We start from the raw sequence: 25259 nt of genomic DNA, 5'->3' as shown, positions 1-25259 counted from the left end.
ACCACATTTTTAAGGGACTCTAAAAAGGTGTTTTTGACAGGAAGTTGAAAGTTGACACACTTGAGAAGTAACACATAATTATGCAAGTAAGGCACAGTTTTAGAAGGATCTGTATAGCCATCTGCATCTTGAGATCAGACTCCTAGTAGACAGACAAACTGATGAAAATGAATCTCACCATATATTGTTGCAAATTACAGACAAGTTCACTTTTCTGAATTTTAATCTCTTGGCTTCATTTTCATCATTTTTATCTCAATGGCATTAAAACAGTATCCAGAAGAAGATGAGAATAGAAATAAAAACAGACAGTAAAACATCTGTGCTATACAATAACTTTAAGTACACCCTGAACACCCTGTAAACCTGAGCAGCTCAAGAAATATCTTCTGTAATTATATCTTAACTATTTTTAATCTATCTGATTCTTTTTAAGGATAAATGATAAAATGGATAAGCTGTTTCACTTTAAATCTCTAACTAACATTCAAAATTTTCAACGATTTTCCTCTGGGAGATACTGCTATTGAGTACATAGCAAATAAGCTGAAGATAACAATACATTTTCCAATTCTTCTTCTTGAAAATAAACTTACAAAGGAAAAAATGAAAATATCTAAAGATGGAGAAAAGCTATCTCAAATATGTAAAGGAATTGTTTCAAAAAATGCTGCAAAGCACTTGGACTGGGAGTATGGAGGCCTGTGAAATTATACCCTTGATTTAAAACAAGCTTCAAGCTACTCTCTCCTTCTTTTAAACACACAATTTTGATGTAATTATGACAGATGCTATATTAATGTTTCAAGGAGATGGAAAATAATGTCCTGAATCTCCTATGATGGTTTCTTTTTGCAGTTTACTATTGAGTGCTTCTTATAAAAGGAATAAAAAATACTATCATAACAGTACTGACCTGAAATCACTTATTTCAGTATCACTTCTTTAGCCAAATATATTACAGGCAGTATTACAGAAGTGTTTTAAGGTCTGACTTCCTTCCACGGCTAGAGCGTAGTAACTGGAGCCGCAATTCCCTTTCCATTTGGGAGTGACGACTTCGCAGAACAGCTGAAGCAAACAGGGCACACTGACATTTCACACAACGAAACGTCTTCGCAGCGTTCTGAAGTCACGACTCCGCCTGCTGTTCCGCAGCAGTACTGCTGCTTAGCTCCTTACTGCTACCTGAGTTCTAAGCCAGGACTCTGCTTACGCTGCGCACTGAGCAAGCTCGGCTCAAAAAGCTGGTGGCAGGCCAGAAAAGGGCAGCGGGTGAGAAAGGAAACAGTGCTGAGATCAGAAATGATTTCAGATGCTGGAATGCGTATAGAAATACGCAGAGTACCAGTCAGAAGACGGGACTGCCTCATATCAGCTCCCTGCTCCTTTCAAGGCTTCTCCCCAAGTATGTGTGTATGTATGTATGTACGTATAAGTAAACAAATAAGTGGCATTTTTAAGGGTGAGTTTGACAGCGAGGCCCCAAGTCTCCCCCGCCGCAGAGCGGCCGCTCGCGCGGAGCCGTTGGAGCCGTTGAGGCCGTTAGGGCCATTGCCGTCTCCTGGCAACGGCGGCGCCCGCCTCCTCCCTCGGCGCCCGCCGATTGGCGGAGGGGCCCGTCACGTCACCTACCTCCCCGCCTCCGCCCGGCTGCGCGCGGCGCTTTACGGCAATGTCGCTTCGGCGCTGTCGCGCGGCGGGCCGTCCGCGGCCAATGGCAGCGCCCGCGCGGCAGGTGCCGTAAAGCGCGGGCGGCGGCGGCACGTGTGGGGTGAGCGGCGGCACCGGGGCGGGGGGAGAGGCCGTTACGGGTAACGGTTACGGGCTGCCCCGTTACGGGCAACGGTTACGGGCTGCCCCGTTACGGGCAGCGGCCGTTTGGGCTCCGCTTCACGGGGCAGCCCATTCCCAGCGCCCAGTGTGCGCCCCCTGAGCTGCAGCGGCCGCTTTAACTGATTTCCGGGGAGTTGACGGTGTGTTGTTTGTTTGTTTGTTGTGTTTTTCTTTGCGTCATCGTCAACGAAGCGCGGAAGTTTCTTTCTTTTTATTGTTTCGGTTGAACTTCGGGAGTGTCGTCACGATGGAAGGCCAAAATAAAAAGAAATTCGTTGGCAAGCGTGGAAAAGCGCCTCGTGGGAAAGCACCGCCTGGGAAGAGGAAATTTAAGAAAGATAATGGTAAGAAGACAAAATTTCTTTCGTGGAAGTGATTTGTTTAAGGAGCTAGTGTAATACAGAAAAAGCTAGAATTTGTATTTCCTGTCTTGTGCGTAAAACTGTGCTGACCAAGAGAAACCAGCCAGAAAATAAGCAGAAAAACTAATTGACTTGGAAATAGGTCCGTTTGCTACCATTCAGCCCCCTTTGGTTGAAGTAAAGTACTGATTTACAGCAAAATTGGAAATCATCGTCTTGTTTTTAGTTCTTGCATTTCCAGGTTAACAAAGAAGGTTTGTTTGAGAGTTGAAGTGGAATGGGAGAAGTGCTGTGGGTTAGCACTGATAAAATGTCTTTCAGCACTTGCTCTGTTCTACCTCGAACTTGAGATTTCAAAACAGCGATGACTGTACAAATAAATACAAAAACAAGACCAAGAGTAACATGATTTAGGACTACTAATATATGCCATTATACTTCTATCTAGAAGAATTGCTTGGAATATATATTGTGTAGAGGCCTATGTCATAGTTGGGGTAATAATAGTGTATTGTTTTAAGGACACATTGGCTCTAGGATAACATATTGTGTTTTTCAATGACTAGATTCTGGTCCCCCAAAGAAGTTTCATAGCAAGGGAGATGAGGAGGGAAAGCCCAAATCCATTTCCAAGAAATTTGTGAAAGGAAACTTAAGACCTGGAAAAGCTAGTGTCAAAAAATTCAAGAATAAGCAACAACCGGAAAAACCTGCGAAGAAGAGAAAACTCCAGGATGGTGAAGAGAAAGGTGAGTGGATTTTTAATTCTGGATACTTACGGACACCATATTCTGGGAAACCTACTGTTCATCTAGGACTTCTTCTCTCCTCTTTCCTTTACTTTTTAGGTATTCAGCTTTACTTAATATAACCTCATGGACATGGTAACTTTGTGTTTTTTGATCTCTGCACTGAAACCAAGTTCGCTGAGGTGGCTTAAATAGAAACAGCATAAAATGAAAAACAGGTTATTGTGCGGGGAGTTTTGAGGTTTTGTACATGTGATTTGCTTGGGAAAATAAGGGAAGAGGTTGGTTATTTTAATGCATCTGTTTTTTAAGAAGGACTTTGCTTGAGATGCCCTAGTTGTCTGGAAATTTATATCAAGCTGCCTTTTAAAAAAAGGTAGGGGAGGGCTTAGTTGTGTATAAGTGAAAACTGCCATGTATTGTACATCTTTATTTGTTCCTACCTTGTAGGACTAGTCACTTGAGATATTTTGTATAAAATCATCTTGAGCTTGCGAAGCTGTGTGAAGTCTCCTACATAAAATACCTAATTTAGTGAAAAAGAAGGGCGTGCACAGCCTAAGATACAAGGCTTTACATAAGAAAGAAGTATGAGGTGATAGTTAGTGGCATGTTTGTATTATGAGATTGTACCTGTGAAAGAACTAAAGCGATAAACTTGGCAAAGTTAATCATTGATGAGAAAGGCATTGAATAAAACAGTAAATTGCGTGTATGGTCCATTATTGCAGGGCACTAGATTGCAAACTGTGGTCTTTTTATTCCATTGAGTATTTCATGGCTCTTTCTGTTATGTTTTTTAAAAGTGTGAACGGTGATAGCGAGATCAGAGACAAAGAATATTTGTGTCCTCTCTGTTTAAACTGTTAGCATTACTTTTTAATCCTTGTCTTGGCCTCCTTATAGGTGGCCTAAAAAGGAGACACTACAGTAGGTCTTTGTTTGTAAACTTTTTTATTTGAGTTTTCAACTTTGTGTCTCTAAATCAGGATGCTTTTGAGTGAGGAAAATGACATGGGTGAGCAAAACAAAGGAAAATGGGAATATGACTTCAGACTGCACAGTCACTGAGTAGCAGATGCATCCTGGGTTGATGTTTAAGGTAGACGAGATGCATCCTTTGATAGAGCGTTGAGGAAACACTGCCTGTTTGCCTTCTGCATCCAGTTTTCTGGAAGTGAAACTTGCCAGCTTAGCATATCTGCTAGGGTTTGCACACTCATATTAGCTAGATGAAAAATTGTAGGCAAAGAGCCTGAGCAGTCACAGAGTGACTGCAGTTTACAACAATGGAGGATTTTCTTGTACCTTCTTCTATTGTAAAGAATAGGTTTATTTTTATTTTCAGGACCAGATTCTAAGAAACCTAAATGGAGTGAATTCAAAAAGAAAAGGAAGGAATTAAAGCAAAGCAGACAACTCAATGACAAAAGCAACTATGACATAATTGTGAAATCAAAGCAAATATGGGAAAATGTGAGAAGGTGAGAATGGTTCATTCGTTCATTTAGCTTCTAGTCATAAGTTTTGTGGTAGTAGAGGGAGACTTTTTTGCCACTTGTACAATCTCCTCATATATTTCCGTGATGGAACAATGTGATTAGATGTGTTTCTGCAGATGACTGAAATAGCATTCTGGGTCATCACACTCTACGAATCACTTTTTCTAAAAATGTGTTGATACCGCTTTTATGCAGGCATGTTTAATTGCAAGCTGATTAAAAAAAAAGGAAGAGAGTTCTCTTGAATCTTGTTTTCTCTTTGAATTGTGAATCATAGAGCAAAAATACAATTTGTTGACAGTCTGGTTACTGCAGAGTTGTTTTTGTTTGTTTTTGTGACATTCAGTCTGGACAGTTGTAACTCTAGGACTGGGACCTCAAGTCAAAAAAAAGGAATTATTTTGTGTGTGTCTGCTACCTGGTTTTGGCTGTGTAATGCTTACAGGTCTTCAGTGTCTTGGTGACATTAGCAGCTTCGTGGATCTGAAATATCTTTTTTTTTTCTAGTCATTGTTACTTTAGAAGATAATTTTAGGTTGAAAAACTGATTTAGTGTATAGAAACTGAAACCTACTTAGTTATACATAGCCATAGCTTTAATAAATTGTTGTAAGCTAACTCCATTTTGGTTTTTATGTTCTTACTTCTTAATTTGTAGACGTAACTGAATTATACTATCAAAAAGCTAATTCCTCAGTTAAGATTCTTCTGTTTATTTCCTTTCAGGAAGAAATGTGATAAGGCACAGCGAGAAAAGCTAATGAATGAACTACAAAAGCTACTTCATGGGAAAATTAAAAGTGTAAGGAAAAGATATATGCCACTGCAACAAATGACTTACATGAGTTCACAAAAGCTCCTTCTGAGAATATTGAAGTGTCCTGACAATTGCTATGCTAAGTAGTCTTAGACATTTCAAGAGATAAGTAGAAAGACTACTTAACATAGCATAGTTTACAGTAACATTTATATCATTGGGCACTTTAGTGATTCGTGCTTTCCCATGCCCAAGTGGAACATACTTCTACTCTGAAATTCCAGAGCAAATGAACCATTTCACGTTTATCTCTTTGTCGGTAGTAAATATCTGAGGCATTTTACAGTTGCCTTCATTGCCAACAACTGCATGTATTGTATTTTGTGATTAGAGTACTTTTATGGCAGTAAAAATGCTTAAAAATGGATTTGTTGTAAGCAATTAACTTGTTATAATTGCTATTACATCCTATATGTGGCATAGAACTGTACTGAAGATCAAATACGTTATGCTCCAAATTTGTGTTAATGTCATACGAAAGCCTGAGGATGAATAAAATATTTATGTCCTGCAGTTGGCATTTGCCCATGATTCAACCAGAGTGATCCAGTGCTTTATCCAGTATGGTAACAACGAGCAAAGGCAGGAGACATTTGAAGAACTAAAAGGTACTTTTTCTTATTTGCACCATATTTGCAACCTTCTTTACTGTGTTGGTGTGCATTAAGAGAAGTGATAATTCCACTTTTTTGTTTTGAGCATTTTCAGTTTTCCATTTAAATTACGTTTTATTCCTAGCTGACTGTCAAAGCATTATTTATGTAATGCCATTTCATTTTTGTAGAGATGTTATTAAGAAAAACAAAAACTAACTGAACACTTTTTTCCTCTCCTCTAGATAGCCTTGTAGAGTTGAGTAAGTCAAAATATTCCAGGAATATAGTGAAGAAATTTCTTATGTATGGGTAAGTATGAAAAAGTGAGTTGACTTAAGTCTCTCTTGCATCGTCATATTGTTGGTATAAACGTTCCTCTTAATCTGTAATGCATTGATTATTAATAAAAAATATGTCTCTTTAGTAGTAACGAAGCAGGAGACTAGCTGATGCTGCTAACAGCACTTTTTTTGTTGCAAAAAGTAATCCTAAAGCTGAGACACAGTATTGGCTAAAGTGCTGAAGATGCACAAAAGCACGCTCAAAGTTGGCCTCTGCCTGAAAAGCAGAAATTGATTTGTAAAGGCTTTTCTGCTCACTGTTGAAGGTGGAGGGTTTCTAAAAGCATCCTTTCTTGTGCAGAATTTCCCCACTTTCTAAATTTGGTTTCTATACTTTGTAGTGCAGAAGCAGAGTTTTGTTCTTATCTATTCTACCTTCTAGCTACTTGATATTTCTCCTTTCTTCTATCTTCCTTCAATTATATTTGCTGTGTTTATGGAACACCTACACAGACTCACTACATTAATCTTTCTTCTTTGCTTCTCTGGCCATCTCCGTAACATGGCAGCATTTTACTCAAATGAGCTAATCTTAAGACACTTGTGTGTACAGAGGGATCTAACTATGATACCTTTTGCAAGTCTGTACAGTGCATGTGTTTTGCAGTGGATTACCCTGCAGTTGCTGACCTTGAAGTAATGTGGACGGTAATCTTTGCACTGGAAATAGGGATTAAGCTAATATCCAGTATTATCCTTACTGTCATAAAATTAGATACAGGCTTTATTGTGATTTTTCTGGGGGTTTCTTTTCTTTTTCTGAGAATGACCACTTTATAATCCCTCATGTTTTCTCAAGAATGCTGCCCTTTTCACAATCTTTTCATAAATGCTATGAGGGTGATCTAGGTGCATGTATTTTCTATGTTGTTATGCTACTATTTGATCACCTAAATATGCTTCCTAAGGTCAGTTCCTTCATGATGTTTTAACTCCTGCCATTTTTTTTCCTATGAAAAAGGACAAAACAACAAGTTGCAGAAATAATGAAAAGTTTTAAAGGCCACGTGAGAAAAATGCTCCGTCATGCTGAAGCATCTGCTGTAGTGGAGTATGCGTATAACGACAAAGCTGTTTTGGAGCAGAGGAATATGCTGACAGAAGAACTTTATGGAAACACATTCCAGGTTTATAAGGTGAGATTTTAGCACTTTTTAGTGTAAGGTATTTTCATATTCTAGAGTATAATGTAGAGTGTATCTTGTCTGTCTTACCTATTGTATCTTCTGATAAAATTCCTTTTCATGTAGTTGCCTTTATCTGCCTAGTCTGAAGTAGTTGCCCTTGCTGAGGTAAGGGTAAGGCATAAATGAAGTTAACCTCAATTAATTGAAACTGTAGAAACTAGTTTTATGCATATAGCTGCTGATGAACTTTTTTCTGTAAGATTCGATACCCACTGGAAATCACTAAACCTGTGTTTGGGCACTCATTTCAGACACCAGTTGACCCAACACTGGATAAAGTGTTAGAAGCTCAGCCTGAAAAGAGAGAGGCCATTCTGGATGAAATGAAACAGATTCTTACACCAATGGCACAGAAGTAAGTGTGTGTTTTTTTGAGCCTGTGATTTGATGCGTGTTTCTTCTAAGAAGTAAGATACTGCATTGTATAATGATTAACTAACAGTGATTCCAAAACATCCTGAATATTTTACTGTTGTAAAATCAATGAAAACTTTTTCTAGAACACCAGCAGTGCATTATTCTTTTGTAATGCATATTTAGACAATCTTGCCTCGTGGTCTCTTGGAAGAAAATAATGTGCCATGCTGTACAATTTATTAGTTTCGGTAGAATTTTCTGCATATTCTAAGTCTCCTCCAGAATGACTTTTTGTTCTTCTCAACTTGTGTGAAACTTCTGTGCTTATTTGACTTCCAGGGGAGAAAGTGTATGTTTTTTCAGGCTTGTTTAGAGGAATAACTGCATACCATACGGTGGTATCTGTGTCATTTTTTTTTAATATGAAGTAGTGTCGACTTGTGTTGAAATCATTGCTTATGTTGTTATTTTTTTCCTTTTTTCCTCTTCCCAAAATGTAGAGAGGCTGTGATAAAACACTCACTAGTGCATAAGGTGTTTCTGGACTTTTTCACTCACGCTCTTCCAAAGCAAAGATCTGTAAGTGCTCTTTTTGTTCGTTTTTCAATACATGTAATGACTCCAGTTAGACGATGAGGTGTTATATAGAGACTTAGAGTTACAGTGAGCTTTGACATTAAAGCAGTGTGATTGAAGCAATGAAAAGATTGTGGTGTTTGGGATGGTTTCTTTTTGTGTGTTTTCGTTAGTTTTTTAACTTCTAGTGCAGCAACTTCAGTGTTTTCTGTGTGTTTGATAAATGATCCTTCTCAGTAGCTGCTGAATAGTATGTATGTAAAGGTAAGGACATTGCTTCCAACAGTTTAATTTTCCAACATATTTCTTGATGTCTTCCACCCATTGCCCAAATGCCCTCGACCAAATGATAATCGGATTGGTCCCTTCCCTCAGCAGCCTTAAACTTTGTTTCCTGCCTTCTCCTGAAACAATCATAGCTGTTTGTCTCATCATTTAGATATTAAATTCCAGTTATAAGTTCTCTCCATTCAATCTTGCAAAAAAATAAATTTATTCAAGGAAAGTGATGTCTGGTATTCCAAGCTGGTATCCCAGGGCTTTACAAAGATGGAACTGGTGTGTGTCAGCCCCATTCTGGTCCCAGCTCTATGCACTATCTAACTCTAGACTTAAAGACAGTCAGGTAGACCCTTCTGGGCTTGCTGTCTCTTTTCTATTTCTGCTAATTGAACTTCAGCTGCTGTTTGTTACTGTTAGCAAGTGACCTCTTTAGCTGAATACAGATCTTATCTTAATTCATGGTTCTTGTGTGTGGTTTCTTATACGATTTTGTTCAAAAATGCCCCTGAATTCAGTGTTCTACCATAAGACAAGGAGAGAAAAGGCATAAGTCTCACTTCTTTATAGTTTTTTTGTATGTATGTGTTATGATTGAACAGTGATATGAGCAGAATAAATTCCTTTCGTGCTTACAGTTCTTCCTTCTCCCCCCCAGAGAAATTTCTTACACTATATAATCTTTTCTTCCTCAGGAAATGATAGAAGCCATCAGGGAAGCTGTCATCTACCTGGCACACACTCATGATGGAGCACGAGTAGCTATGCACTGTTTATGGCATGGTACTCCCAAGGTATCGTGTTTTTTATGTCTACCCACGCCATAGCCTTTTGAGGCTATGTGAATCTCACTGCTCACAAGGCTCCTTCTCTCAGTACAGGTATCTGATGCAGTTAAGTTTTTCAGAGCAAGCTTAAAAAGTGGTTCCACTTCCCCTGTTGCCAAGTGTAAGCTGTAGATTTTTGTGGGTCAGTGCTTACATGAGATCCTTCATAGTGGAAGTATCTCATTTTACTTTTAGCAGAGTTCTTGGAGCTAACACATAGACCCTTTTCATTTGTACCCTCTGTAGATTTCTTAATGCAGGTCAAATTGGCAGTAGGGAGAGGGAAGTTGTAGAAATCATAGCAAGGATCTACATTTGGCTTTGAAATGCCAAAACTTTATAGATTTTTAAGAACTATATTTTAGAGTGTCTTCTTCAAGAACTGCTGATCCTGTCTCCTGAAATATTTTAGATGCAAGGGATTACATCAGCTCCTTTGGAAGTAGTATAGCTCCTCATCTTTTCATGTAAGTGAAAAAAGAAAAGCATTCTAGAGATTGAGCAATGCCAGTAGGAGCCAAAAGTACAAAACTGAAGAAATTTTCTGCAAAAAAATTCTCCTTAAATGAAGAGCGGAATTGTATTCTCTTGTAAGTAATGGTAAGGATATAGGTGATTATATGGGAAGATTTTAAATCGCCATTTCTGGGGGTGTCTCAGTACTGTACTGAAATTCTGGATGCTTCTCAGAACCTCTCTGGGACTGAGGATTTCCTCGTAATTTAGGTGTAACCCTTCACCTTAGAAACAGTGTCTTCACTAGCGTTGAAGATTTTGAAATTTAGTCATTGTGTGTGATTTATGAAACAGAAGGTCATATTTTTGTTACTGTAAGTAACATGCTACTTTTTGAAAAACAGCGTTACATACTGACTGAAGTTTCTCCTTTCGTTTTGAATAGGACAGAAAAGTCATCGTGAAAACCATGAAGACATATATTGAAAAAATAGCAACAGTGAGTGCTCAGTAGCCTTTTATTTTATTCTCTGAAACTGCACTAATCTGATGGAATACTTTCAAGTTAGTCTCTTAAGTGATGCTATAAACAACTATGACATCTAAATAAAGCTAGGTTTAAATTAGTGATAGTATAATGAGTCACTTGAAATAACTTTTTTGAATGCTTACTGGCTTCATTGTAAGGGCTACATGTAGTAATGCTGTGCAGTAAAATAGCGGAAATATTTGGAAGAAATTGCTTTAATTCTTGCTTTATATTTATACCTGCTTTCTAACTTCTTGTGGCTGTAGTAATTAGTGATATTGCCTAAGTGTTTTCTTCAATTCCAACTTCTTTTCTTCAACTAATGAGTAGGAAAGTTACTTGCTGTTTGAGGCAGAAAGAGGTTATCATGATAGCTTAAGAGTAGATGTTCGTTTTGTGTTTTCATCTTACTCATTGATTAACTTGTTGTTAACGTTTTTTTTGAACTTCAGTATTGTGTAGCTGTATTTATTAACATTTAGTATCAGTGAAATAACGTTTGCCTTCATAAGTTTGCCAGAATGCATTACTTTATTTTTTTTTCAAAGAGTAATTATTTTATACTTTTAAACAATAAAAATGTAGGATATATGCACTGTTTTCATATAGGCAGTGGCTGAATAGCTAAAACCATACTAGAACTAGTTATGGCCTGACCTAACTTTCGTGTAAAGAGTCTCACTGACTTAAAGGTGAATTTGGTTTTAAAATCTTAGGTTTTAATATGCTATAGACATGCTCTCTGAAAATATAGCAAGTGATTTATCTCAATTGGAGACAAGTCCACCATAGAAATAAAAACCTATACATATTTTTCCTGTAAAACCAGTCTGTGATTCAAAGTGGTGATTACACAATGGGACTATATTAGAGGATTGCATATGACAAAGCAATTCAAAAATTTAAAATAGCAAAGAAAATTAATCTACCTTTGTTTTAAAAACATGTTTCTCGTGAACTGAGAAGAGAGGGAGTAGAATGAGAGAGAGTTCACAATGTAGACAAAATTTGGTCAAGGCTTGTATGATGTTTAAGACAAATTGTTACTATTGCTAAATTAATTAGTGTATGCATAAAACTTGCCTGCACGTTTTTGAACTCTTCTGCTGTCTTGCTTTTGCAGGGTGAATTTTCTCATTTGGTCTTGCTGGCAGCATTTGATTGCATCGATGATACTAAACTTGTGAAACAGTTAATTATATCTGTAAGTATTTTTTCCTTAAAACATTATGTTAAATACTACCGGTGTGTTTGACAGTGTATAGAAGGATAAAAATTGGAATCCATTTTTTTCCAAAAACAACTCCATCCTTTCACCTTTTCTGTTTCATTAGAGAGAGTTCTGCTGTCTTACACGTGATATTAGCACTTTTGGCTGTTCTCTAATTTTTGAACTAGATTCAGCGCTTACTGAAAATTGCCCTTTCTGTGCATGTCTGTCTATAGTCTCACTAGCAAGTGACTGGAATCTCCATAAAGTAGAATGTCTTTCTTCTAAAAATTTAAGCTCCGCTAGTTTTTCAAGGAGACTGAAACTATGGAAAATTTCTGAACTATGATGTAATCTCACCCACTTGTCATCTGAACCTTAGCCATAGTTAATCACCCTTGTTGTGCAAGGAACATCCCATTTAGCTGTTTTGGAGGAGTAACAGGAAGTCATGAAAATGATACCTTAAGATAAATTGTGGTAAACTTTGAGGGACAGAATATCTTCCCTGAGTCTAACATGACTTAATAAAGCATATCTGAACAGCCTGATCAGAAACTAGATTAAATACTCAGGAGATTTTTGGCTGAGTGCTGAAGCCACTTAACTCTAATTATCAAAGCTTACACTTCTTACTTAATGTATTGATAAGTAAATGGCAGCTGGCACAAATAAAATTCCCCCAGTATTTTTAATCTGACTTTCAAATTGGATACAGATAAATGTCTGAAACATGAAAATACTGAAGCCATTTTGCTGGGCCTAGATGGAATTTTCCTGGATGAATGGAAGAAGATAGATAGTATAAGCTAATCTGTATCTGTTCCCTTTTGGAATGCTCCATTTCCCTTCATCCAAACGTGATTTAACAGGGTTTCATAAAGTGTTTACACTTAGATCTTGTTTTAATGCAAATTTTATTTTTAAGCTGCTTTAATCTGTAGATTAATGCTCTTTTTATGCTGATGCAAGAGACTTCGTATGGCACGATCTCTTTTCATGCAAGCAGCATAATTATTGTATGGACATACAGGTTGTAAAGTGCTTATAACTTGTGTCAGTGATGAGAGGTAGTAACAGAGGTAAAAACAAGGCAGTAGTCTGCAAGTGAAGAAAAAAACATGGAGAGAAAGGGGTCACTGTGTGGTTTATTCTCAAAAATACAAGCAATTGCTCTTAGAGCAACTCCGTATAGAGGGATTTGGGTTTGCCTCCCCTACCCTGGAATTTTAGTCAGGTCTTTTCTCTCTCTGATTTGGAGAGCAGAAAACCTCTCCCCATGGAGTTAGTTTGTGTTTATTAAACATATTAGCAGTGATCACAGCTTTTTTATTTGTTTCCAGAATCTGCTGAGCAATGTAACAACTTTGGGCAAGGTCCAAGCAAGTAAGCCCTGACAGGTCTGGGCTGTTTTCATACAAGATGCATTTCTGTACTCTTACAGCCCTTTGCTGTTTGGAGTTGAGATACAGTGCTTGATTTTTATTTGGGACTTCCAGCATGCTGTATAATATCTGAATCGTTGGTATTTTTCCACCATCTGAGAACTCATGATGTTCCAGGATAACAGAGTGTTTACGATTTGGCCATGTTACTGCGTTAGTCTAGACAGATAAGAAAATGAGAATAAGAAGGAGTAGCCTTCACACAAATAGATTAGGCCATCTGGCTTTACATGAGCCCGAGGAAAGGATGTCAGGGAAAATGAAAATTATCACATGAGATCAAATGCCAACGCTTCAAGTGGAGAATGAAAACCAATCGCTGACGATGAGATGGAGGCATCTCCTTGATCCCTGGGGAGCTGATGGAACCAAATAATCCTGGAGGCCATTTCCAGAAGCATGAAGAACGAAAAAGTAGTTTGGAGTAGTCTGCCCAGATTTACCAAGGGAAGGTGGAGTGGCTTGTTTGATGGATGAGGGGAGAGCAGCAGGTGCTGTATTTACTTTGGCAAAGTGTTTGTTACTGTCTCCTGTAACACCCAGTTGCCTGAACCACAGGCATAGGTGGGCAGTGAGTTGGACGGAGAACAGGCTGTGCTGCCATGCTCAGAGGGTTGTGATCACAACAGCACAATCACTAACTGAAGGTTATATGTCCCTTGTGATATATCCTAAAGGTAACACTAGCTACAACACTGTTTAGCATCCTCATGACCTGAATGATGGAGCAGTGTTTGCCTTTAACAAGTTTGCAGATGATTTCAGACCCCGGAGGAAAGTTGACCTGCCACCTGGTTATGCAGAAGAAATGAGCCAGCAGTAACCTCATGAAGCTCAACAGAGGGAAAAATAATCAGTTTTGCACCTGAGCAAGAATAGGCATATGCACCAGTACGTGTTGGACCAGCTGGAAAGCACCTCTGCACAGAAGGTTTTGGGTCTTGGTGACCCAAATGCTTCTAGGTGAAGCATTACCAGCAGGTAGTGGAAGGTGATCCTTCTCCTGCACTCAGCCCTGAGGAGGCCACATCTCAGTACAGGAGAGGCATGGACATGTTGGAGCAGGTTCAGTACTGGGCCACAAAATGATGTAGAGACTGGAGCATCTGTTGTGGGAAAGAGGCTGAGAGAGTTCATAGAATCATAGAATCCTTAAGGCTGGAGGGACATCTGGGACAGATCAGGACAGATTCTGTCCTGAAGCAGTTCCGTCTGGAGACGGAAAGACTAAGGGAGGATCTTATCAGTGCTTACAAATACCTGATTAGTGAGCATAAAGAAGCTGGAGCAAGAGCTTTTGCAATGCCGCCTAGTGACAGGACAAAAAGGAGTAAGCAGAAATTGAAACATAAGAAAATTTATCTCAACATAGCAAAGAACTTTAATGTGAGAGTGGTCAAAAACTGGAGCATGTCACCCAGAGTCTATATCCATGGGAATATTTAAAACCTGACCAGACACTGCCTTAGTTCCAATGGACTCTGACTGGAAGGAGCAAAGGAACAGTCAGTGCTAGATGATCCAGAAGTGCCTGAACGATTCTGTGCTTCTGTGAGAGCAGGTTTTGAAACATGCTGTATAGAAGAATCAAAAATTTAACCGTCTATAAAGAATAGCTCAAATTTTTAAAAATCTTGTGCTGCTTTTCAGTCTGCTCATACTCAATTTCAAACAACAAAAAAATAGTAAAACATATCTTTTTAGGCAGAAAAGTTTGCAGTATTTGGGCAAGACCTAAATTTTGTTTACTGTTTTAAAACTAATGGTTTATTTGACTTGGCAGAACGGTCAGGAATTTGCAGGTCTTGTGATTGTGAGGTCTTAAAAGGCTCAGAGGAAAGCCTTCTCAACTCTCAGCTGTACAGAGACTTAAACCTGGACCAAAGAATACATGTTTTGCTTTAAACCTACATATATGGTTGCAATTGCACATTGGTTGCTTAGGCACCTTCTGGAATTTGGGAAAAGTTGAGGGAAAAACCTCTTTCATGTTAGTTCTAGAGTTCACACAATGCTAGAAGGATGCTACCAATTGAGAGAAAGAACATAGTATAAATTATTAAGCTTCCATTGATATTCTCTCACAGTTGGGACACTGAGCATGACTGAATTTTGTTCAGAATTAGGAATTTGGAAAGGGATAAGAGGAGGAATTTTGGAGGATTTAAATAAAAATGGACCTCTGTTATATAAAACATCTGCTTCATAGGTTGATTTCGAAGTGCAGAAAATTTGTCTTTAATTGTGCTGAATTGAATGCTTCTTTTCATTACTGGCAGTTCAGCAATATTTCAGCACTGTGTCAGGCATTTAACGGGTGAATAAACTTCACATAATCTGAATGTATATCCCAAAAATAAGAGTTAACATGTCTTTCTCATTAGAAAGTTTATATATATATATATATGTGTCTGGAATGTGAAGTTTTATCTTTTTATTTCATAGGTACACTAGGTTGTGTTACGTGTTAAGCCAAAGTTCATCTCCATTCACTGAAACGCATTTTCACCTAGTTTTAAGCAACTCTTTTGAAATAAGGAAGGCATCTAGCCATTTCCTGCCAACTTCCAATCTTTACATTTCTCTTTCCCTCAAAACCAACAACCTAAACCGCAAGTTGGTGAAAGTGATGTGCTTTAAATTGTTCCCTTTATTAGCTGTTGTTCATGGTTATAAGGAGGTTTTTCAGGGGCGGTGGCTTGTAGAGCGTGCCCAGAGTGCAGTCCTACTTTGTTTTAAATTCAAAATTTGTATGTATATTAAAAGCTATCAGAAATGGATTGTCATAAGGGTCAATAGCATCTGGATGGCGTTGAGAGTTTTCCAGTGCTGCTTGGTAGCTAAGTGTGTTTTGCTGTACAACGTGAAACCTGTATGTGGAATTCTGGGAGATGAGAGGTCAAGCAGATGGATTAATACACGTGCTTGCCTCTGAATATGGAGGAGTGCTTTTCTAAACAAGGTGACTCTTTTATACCTTAATGAGTTTTCTGCCACAGCTGTGTTCATGCACCAAGGTGCGAGGAACCCACTCTGAAGCTTACCAGTGGCTATTGCTACCATTCCCTGGGAAATGCCAGTATTTCTGCCCATGTGCCAGTAAACTGCAAGTATTGCTGGTTGTACTCGCAACAGAGGCCAAGTTTACTCTGTTACTGAAACTCTGCAATTACTCTTGGATTTTGTGATGGATTTAAGATAGACACCTTGCTGTTATGTGGGCTGTTCTCCCTGCCTGTGTATTTATGTATGATTGTTTGAGAGTCTTTACTCTTCATTGCCGTAATAGATGATCCTTTGTCTTTATTTCGTTTATGTCTTTTACTGAGTTTGGTTGCACAGCAGGATATAGCAGGATATGTTTTGTTGTTCTTAGTACCCGCATGTATAGTGAAAACAAATGCTATACTTTTACAGTGGCTTCTAAGCAATCATATTGATGCATTTCATAAACACATTTTTAACTATATTTCTTTTTTATTTATTTCATTTCTGCCAGCTTTCATTCTGTTTAGAGTTTTGGAATTCTTTCCAAAAGCAGGCAGTCTTATTCTTAGTATAGAGCTCTACTTCCTTAATCTTTGAATTTACATATTTTCATTATCAATGGTGCAGAACTATTCATTAATGCTTTGCTGTTTGTTTGCTTTCACAGGAAATAAATGCTTCCTTGCCTAGTATAGTAAACAACAAACATGGAAAGAAGGTCTTGTTGTACTTGCTAAGTCCTAGAGACCCTGCACATTTTGTGCCAGAAATCATCACACTTCTTCAGCAAGGAGATGGAAATGCCCATAGGTAACTGAAGTACAAAGGTTACATTGTTAGAGTTTAAATAAAAAGGCAAAACAAATATAAGTTTTCAGATAGAAGTGATAAATGGTGTTTTTGTATTAAACAGTATGTGATTTCAGCAAATACGATCTGTGCATGTCATGCTTTTTTAATTTATTTAATGTGTGATAATATTTCTAGGTTGTAAAGTGACAAACCATGTTGCTTTCCTTGTTAAGACTAGTATAACCAATTGGTTAAAGCCAGTCTTATCATGGGAGGAAATTTTTAACATATATTATTGCATAAGGTTCTGAGTTGCATAAAAGTATATTTGAAATTATCAATAAAAGTGAAAAATTGCTTTTTTAATTCGGTCTCCGATACTGACAGTGACGCTTACCAGCTTACCAGCTTTTGGTTTAGGGAAGTGAGTAACACTTTTAGCAATATCTCCCGGTACTTAATACAATAGAATAAATAGAAAATCAACAGGCTACACTGCCACTGTTAATAAAAAGCTAAATATGTCAGGTTTATTGGCAGTCAGCTTTAAACAAAGGACATAGAACCATTGAGACATTTTAATTTCCTATTCCACTTGTTCTTAAAACTTGTTGTTTGAGCAACATATACCTGCTAGTATGCAGAATAGAGAGGAGGATGATTGATGTGTCTTACTGACCTTGACAGTTGCATAGAGCCCTCTGAACCTTCTTGAGGGGCACACAAAGCAAGTCCTCTGCAGTAACATGTGTCTTTTTTCATCAGCAAGAAGAATACAGAGCTCCGTCGCCGTGAACTCCTGGAAGCCATTTCCTCACCTTTGCTAGAGTATTTGCAAGAACACACTCAAGAAGTGGTGATGGACAAAAGTACGTTTGTCCTAGTTGCTGACATCTTGGGAACAGCTCTTGGAGACATCCAGCCTGCACTAGATGCAATTGCCAGTTTGGCAGCAGAAGAGCTGATTCCAGGTGGCTGTGATGGGCAGGTAATGTAACAGGACAAGATGTTGAGGTCTTGCTATGAATTTGCATATATTGGGGAAATGAGGTTTGCACATTTTTTCCTTTAGGAGGTTAATGTGCTTTCTTGACTGTAGCTGTACATAAAAGCAGCCTTTTTGTTTTCTGACCTCTTCCTTTCATAGTTTATTAGCTTTGCATATGAAGTAATGGAAACTTGAAGTCAACATTTCATATGATTTGGAAACCTGGGTACATGAATCTTCCAGAACAAACTGAAGTGTTTTGTGGAAAAACAGCTGGCAGTCATACTGCAATTTCTGTTTTAATATTAGCACTAAGAAATCAAACAAGAATTTTTGTAATACCCCTTAAATGTGTATACTGAGAATGACAGGTAGGATAGGTTCCTATAACTAGGTTCATAGGTATTAGCTGTGTGTTTTTCCAAGCACATTTTGAAGAAGATAAAAACTCTACCCTATTTTGTTGAGTTTAAACTTCAGTCAAGTTTGTCATTGTGGATTAGAAAATGAAAGATGTTGCATAGACTAAATCTAATGTCCTCCAAATTCTGATAATTTTGCTGAATTGGCTTCATCTTCCTCAGTTCTTCAGTGCCTGTCCTTCTGCAGTGCTTATGGAATTCAACAACATAGAAAATTCAGATGAAACCAACTTAGTTTGTAGATAGAAAAAAATTACAGATGGAGGAAGAATGCTGAAAATACCTTGTAGTCTTAAAAAAAAGAGAACTGGAGGCAACTGCATGAAAGGCTTGCTGCTGCCAAGGCTTTCCAGAGACATGCTGCTTCTAGCCATTATTTCTAAAAGTTATCCCTTTTTTTTTTTTTTTTTTTTTTTTAACAGTAAACACTTAGTGCAATTTTACACAACCATTCATTTTCTTTGAAGTTCTGTGAGTTATACTGCAGTGAATGCTGGAAATTGTGCATATGTGGGAAGTTTGCATGCAGGCAGCTAGACCTGGAGAATCTACTCAGTGTAATGCGTGGTGGATAAAACATTAGAGAATATGGAGTGGCAGCCAGAGCTTATATTACTCCATGTCATATACTAGCAAGAAGGATGATTAAAAAAAAAGAAAACAGACAACTGGTTATTTTGGATATTTATACTGCATTCTGACTTGCTGCTATTTGGTCATAGATAATGACTAGCTGAATTAGTGTGAAATGGGGACTGATGGCAGAGAAAAAGGTGGATAAAACAAGCAGTACTATTTATGGTCAGAGAATAAAATGCAGGTTGAAACTCCTTCATTTAATAACTTTGTTTTTGCCTTAAAGCTTCACATTGCTGAGCATCCAGCAGGCCATCTAGTTTTGAAGTGGTTAATTGAGCAAGATGAAAAAATGAAAGAGAGTGGAAAAGAAGGTATGTTCAAAATTCAGTTTTATTTGATCAAATTATGACTTCAGAATAAGTAACTACCTAATCTAAATTAAGATTGATAGTTTAAGAACACATTAATACATGGGAGATCTTAGAGATGCTGTAAGATGTATGCATTTATCTTTTGACTGTTGTGAGTTACATGAACAATTGCTGAAGGGAAGATTGCTTTTTCTACATGGTGGATATTGGTATGTTTTTCTCAATTAGGACAATGTTGTTTCTGTGCTTAAAATGTCCTGCTAGCCTCACAAAACTATGCATCAATTTATAGGAATAGCAAAGGTAAAGGCTTTATAATAGGAAGATTTGTTACATTATTCTTATAGGCAGAATTTTAATTACTGGACTGTGTTCATTAGTGTTGCTGGGTTACTGCTTTATAACCTGTAAAAACTCACAAAAATAGAACATCTTCGCTATTCTGTATACCAGAAGGCAGAAATTGGGCACAGATGTTCTCCTTTTTTTTCTTTTTTTTAAACTTGTCTTTGTTACGTAACTATAAAATCTTGTGTGAAGACTCTTAAATCTCTAGGATTTTTTTTTCACATTATTCTAATGGAGATTATTTTTTGATACTTTTTTTTGAAAAAAGGAAGAAGGGAGGATAAGCATAGTATAGTTAGGGGGGAAGTTCAGGGTGGGAGAGGAAATTCTTTATGAAATTATGATGTTAAACACTTTTTTTTCATTGATATATTCAGGTATCTACTCCTTTAAATAAATCTACATTAACTCTCAAATACTTTTGAAAGAATACTTTTGCTACTTCTCTTTAAAAATGGATAATTAAAAGTGTCAAAAGTGTGAAGTTTTATCTCGGGGTCTTTCACAGAATACCTTATATAGAGGTAGTTATCCAGATTTATTTCTGCTAACAGTACACAATTCCTATTTTAAACAAAAGCTGTGCCCTTTTAGTTTCTTCATTTTTATTGCAAGGTTGCTTACAGAATTGTCACCGTCAGTTTATAGCATGGTATTAGCAAATGAGCAAATCCGTATCAGACTAGGAACAAGTTCAGTGAAAGTCAACCTGATCTTTGGATGGAACTGTATGCTAAAGTTACAGTGAAAACTAGTTTGGGTGTTGAAAATTGGTTGTTTGCCTCCAGGTAAGTTTGCATAGTATACCAGCTGTTAGAGACTTGACTTGAAGTCTGCCTCGGTCCCTTCTTTTGAATGCATCATTAGTCACTAGTTACCAATATGTATAGGTACCTGAGGGGATAATGTAAACAGGATGGGCCCAAACTCTTCTCTGTGATGGCCAGTGACAGGACAAGGGGTAATGGGTGCAAGTTGAAACACAGACAGTTCCACCTCCATGTGAGGAAGAACTTATTTCCTGTGAGGGTGACAGAGCCCTGGAACAGGCTGCCCAGAGAGGCTGTGGAGTCTCCTTCTCTGGAGATCTTCCAAACCCACCTGGATGCCACCCTGTGCCACGTGCTCTAGGTGTCCCTGCTGGAGCAGGGGGTTGGACTAGATGATCCCTAGAGGTCCCTGCCAACCTCAGCCAGTCTGTGATTCTGCAAATCCAGTTAATCTTCAGAGCTACTGAGTAAATAGATTCCTGAAATATCAGTACAGCTGATCAAAATAAGGGACCTTGGTGTTTTCATGCATCAGCAGAGGTTTAGCTCTGAAGTTTTAAATAGAATTCCATCTATTTAACCATGAATTCTGTTTCTTCAGAGGTAGAGTCATAGAATGCTTAAGGTTGGAAGGGACCTCTAGAGATCATCTAGTCCAACCCCCCTGCACACGCAGGGTCACCTAGAGCACGTGGCACAGGACTGCGTCCAAGCGGGTTTTGAAGATCTCCAGAGAAGGAGACTCCACAACCTCTCTGGGCAGCCTGTTCCAGTGCTCTGTCACCCTCACTGTTGAGAATTTTTTCCTTAAGCTCCTGTGGAACTTTGGATGCTTCCGTTTGTGGCCATTTCCCCTAGTCCTGTTGGTGGCCACCAGTGAAAAAAGGCTGCCCCATACCTCCTCACCACCTCCCTCGAGATACTTATAGGCACTGATCAGGTCCCCTCTCAGCCTTCTCTTCTCCAGGCTGAACAGCGCAGCCTTTCCTCTCAATGCTTAAAAAATTAACACTGCTCTGCAGAGGTGTGTGTGTACCAGTTAATTGCATATAATTATCTTTTCATTTGGTGTCATTTTTACCAAGTTCTTTGTTTGCTATGAATGCTTTCTTTAAGACATGAATAGCCCTTGACACCCTTTTAGAAAGGAGCAGCAAATATGTCTGTTTTGTACTAGGAAGTTTTCACACTACTCAGTGCTGCTATTATCTTAATTAATTTTACGCAATGTTTGAAATTACTCTCACGTCTACAAAAGTATACAGTGCACTGAATGATCAGTTATTCTGAGTGAGTAAAGCTTTGTAAATATTCCGTGGCTAAAAATTGTTTAATCAAATCACTGTTGCAGAGAATTTTTAACACAGGATTCTGTGTTTAATGTAAGTGTTTTGTTTTATTTTCTTCCTCTACCTCCTTCTGTCATCATGTAGTTTGCTTTGGAAGAACATTACTGGAACGTGTTGGTATTGAGAATATGAAGTCATGGGCCGAAGTGAACCGAGGTGCCATAGTTCTTTGTTGGTAAGCAAGACACATGACTTCACAACTGTGTTCAATTTGTTAATTTTCTGAACAGCTAAGAGAATATCAGTTGCAGTTTCTTCTAGCAAAATGTCCTTTTTGTACTTACCTGGCATTATCTTTCATGTTGCTGTAGGTCAGCTGTCCAACCTGGTACAACTGGAAAAATGCACACATGAATTTTCAGATTGTTCTTTGAGCTTAGGCTTGTGCAGCATTGGGATGTAGCTCTGTGTTTGAACATCTTAAAAGATCAGAAAACAAATCCATTTCTAAAATTGTGTCTGCCCTACCTTCTAGTTGAAAATTCCTAAAAGACCACTAATAATTACATTAAAATAAGTAACTCTGAAGCATGTGTAACAGCAGTAACTTTGAAGCATGCGGGCAGCACATGCAAATCAGATTTTTTGCCCCTTAACTTGTTGTTTTGTCTTGATGCCTTAATTATGGAGCTTGGGTACGTCTCACAGTAGAGCAGAAGTGTATTTGGAGTGGACGATGAAAAGGTTTAGGATGTGCCAACTTGTTCACAATTTCAAAGCAGCAAACCATGCAACTAATGAGATCAAAAGGAGTCAGTAGGAATCTGGCTAATAATTTAACAGTCACATTTTGTTTTATCACATGCCAACAGCTGTATTAATGCCATTTTCCTCCTGTAAATGTCAGTGTCAGGTCATAGAAACTGAAGGCTGTATCTTAAAACCTGGTGCTCTGTGTTCCAAAACTGCTGGGTCGGCATCGCCTTACTGGAGCCAACATGAGCAAACTGTTCAAACAGACAATATATTTCTGCAAAATAGGAACAACTTCTTCCTTCTGTCTCCTTCTCTCCTCTCTTCCACTCCTGGCCCCACCACCTCTCCTTCCATAAAATTACTTCAGGCTCCCTGCTGTTTTTTCTATTAGTCTCTACTCTGATGTTCATCCTCTTTTTCCAGAATGAATTAAGAGATTCTTAAGTACTGAAGTTTTACTAAAAATTTGAGTTTAATTCTATTTTTGAATAGTGTTTTCTGATCGTTAGTGAGATAAAACATCATAGTCATCATAGATCTGGCAGTGAAGATTTTTTGATTTACAAAATGGTAACACTTTTGCCTTTTGTAACAGGTGTCTGAAGTTCAATAAATGCATTCAGTGCCTTTAAATTATTGTCTAATCCTACACACACAGATGTTCTGAAGAGATTTGTTTTCAAAGGCTAGTACACCCATAGTATACTAATGTACTTGGGTTTTTTTTCCCCTCCCAAACTAAGGCTGGAGAGATTCATTTTATATTCGGTGTTACTAGTTTGCTATATGAACTAAATTATTTTGAGCATTCAAAATCTGTAAAGCAAGTAAACAGAATTTTATTCATGCATAACTTTTTAATAGCTGTTCCACTGTCATCGTGACTGCAGCCTCAGTATGTTTTGACAACTTCAGTGGAAAAAAATATAGTTACATATTAGAAAAATCCAGCACCTAATCTTTTGTTTGCTCATTTTTGAATTAGAGGGCAGTTAGTATTTGGATTACCAGTGCAGGCTAATAATTGCTAAAATAGTAAAATGCACTTAGTCTAACAAGTGGTGAACAGTGGTTGTCTAATAGTTTGTCTCCTTTAACTTGAATATCAGCCAGGCATTCAACTTCTTTAAAAGTTTTGTGGTTTGCAGAAAGGTCTGTTAAGAATGTGATTCTTTGTATGAGTGTGTGTGTGCATATATATATATATATATATGGTGATATTAAGGACACTACACGGTGATGTAAGTTTGCAGGGGTGATTGGTAAGTTTGCATTACTACAAAGTAGGAGTGCTTATTTCTCAAAACATCAGTGAAAAGTTTTCACCAATACTGAAACGTACCCAAGAGGAGGAAAAGAAAAGAGGGAAGAAGAGTGTCTCAGTTTTGTGCTGAAATTTAGGGGATTTATTTTAATTAAAACTAAATCTTTAGGGGTTTGAAGCTCTCTTAATGGCTCCTTGGGCATGATTCTCATTTGTTTAGGCAGCTGGGAAGACAAAGCTCAACCAGCTGTTTTTCATGTGACCCTTGTTTAACTTAGTAGCACGTAGGAAAGAATCTCATCCTTGCTTAACTGCATGCATTTGAGGTTATACAGATTATATAGAAGTGCTAAATTTAAATTGGTTAGTATGGACAATAGCTGTATTTTTTTAACATAAAATAATTGTTGATCTTTTTTTAAAGCCTTCTCATTAAAGAAATTACTCTGGTCTTTCTTTTGTCATAATGGAACTCAGATCCCTCCTGCAGCGAGAACTCGCTGGCACTGCTGGTTCTCCATGAAGCTGTGATTAGACTTTTTTTGTTTAGTTGTTGGCTCTTGGAAGCCATCTGTCACCTCTGTGCAGATCTGAGACTCTGAAATACCCACCACCGTTGTGGCTTTCTGGCTGGTGAAGCGCATGCATTAGTTGTTTGCAGATTGTGTGTGCACTTGAGTGCTAAATATTCATCCTGTGCACCTCTGGTTTTAGTGCCCTTCATCCTTTTAATTTGACTTTTATAAAAGAAACTGAGTCCTGAAACACTGAAGGTGTCCAAAGACTTAAGAGAGGGTTTGCTGCAGATTTTGCAGTATGACTTTCCGTAAATTAAGTTTTCTAACAACCTGAATGACACAGACAGTTGTTCTATACTGATTTCTACATCTGACTTCTGCTCCGTGCTTTTGAATTTGTCAATGATATGTTTATATCTTCAAATGATTTATTTATTCTCATAGGTCATTTTTACATCCATAGGTGCTATATTTTATGTCCACAAAATATTATGAAGATTCTTTTCGATTGGCATTGTTGTGTTCATTGTGTTCTCCCTTGGTGTCTCTTACCATATGGAAAGTTTTACTTTTTTATCTAAAAGAAGACAAGAGAGCCTGCCCTGAACTAGTTTCTTCCTCATTAGCTACTGTGTTACTCTGTATAACAGCTTCTTTCCATATAACCTACATGCTGATCTTTGACATCTTTGCTTTTTTTTTTATTATTATTTTTTTCCTGTTTCTCTTTCATGTAGCCTTCTCCGGAGTACTGATCAAAAAGTGGCAAATGCAGTCAAAAAAGGACTGAAAAGTCTTGTCCCAAAGTTGAAGCAAAATAAAAATGCTAAAGGCATAGAAGCGTTACTAGAAAAATTGACGTCGTAGTGTCAGTGAAGCTAAAGAGACCAAATACATCAGCGCAGCCAACGGAGGGCTCGTAAGATTTTGCACAGTGCAATGCTGTAAGAAGCAGTGTTTGCATTTGTAAAATAAACCATTTGTAAAATGATTTGTCTGTTGCTCTCATTCTGCCGTGTGCAGCGCCAGTCTGAGTGGTTTCTGTCACAGAGTGAAACTTCAAGACAGTTTAAGAGCTTGTGAAAACTTCTGAATGTACACTCAA

General features: G+C 37.9%; 1 protein-coding gene and 1 long non-coding RNA gene across 2 annotated transcripts in view; both read left to right on the top strand.

Annotated features, from left to right (window-relative positions):
* LOC148593157 (uncharacterized) overlaps positions 1-25259 on the top strand; it is a 263837-nt gene that overhangs the window by 140965 nt on the left and 97613 nt on the right. The window lies entirely within an intron of this gene.
* PUM3 (pumilio RNA binding family member 3) lies at positions 1763-25145 on the top strand. Its single transcript, XM_088532000.1, has 18 exons — positions 1763-1774; positions 2074-2180; positions 2765-2947; positions 4296-4431; positions 5176-5251; positions 5781-5874; positions 6105-6171; positions 7165-7339; positions 7642-7745; positions 8248-8326; positions 9298-9396; positions 10331-10384; positions 11538-11618; positions 16725-16867; positions 17615-17837; positions 19122-19209; positions 21761-21851; positions 24892-25145. The coding sequence occupies exons 2-18, from the start codon at positions 2084-2086 to the stop codon at positions 25019-25021; spliced, it is 1920 nt and encodes a 639-aa protein (XP_088388126.1). The 5' UTR covers positions 1763-1774; positions 2074-2083; the 3' UTR covers positions 25022-25145.

Source organism: Tinamus guttatus, unplaced genomic scaffold (assembly GCF_059628265.1).
Source record: "Tinamus guttatus ecotype Peru unplaced genomic scaffold, ASM5962826v1 Tinamus_guttatus_pri_ptg000446l, whole genome shotgun sequence".
Taxonomy (NCBI): domain Eukaryota; kingdom Metazoa; phylum Chordata; class Aves; order Tinamiformes; family Tinamidae; genus Tinamus; species Tinamus guttatus.
The sequence above is the reverse complement of the archived record's forward strand: the minus strand, read 5'-3'. Positions and strand labels throughout refer to the sequence as shown.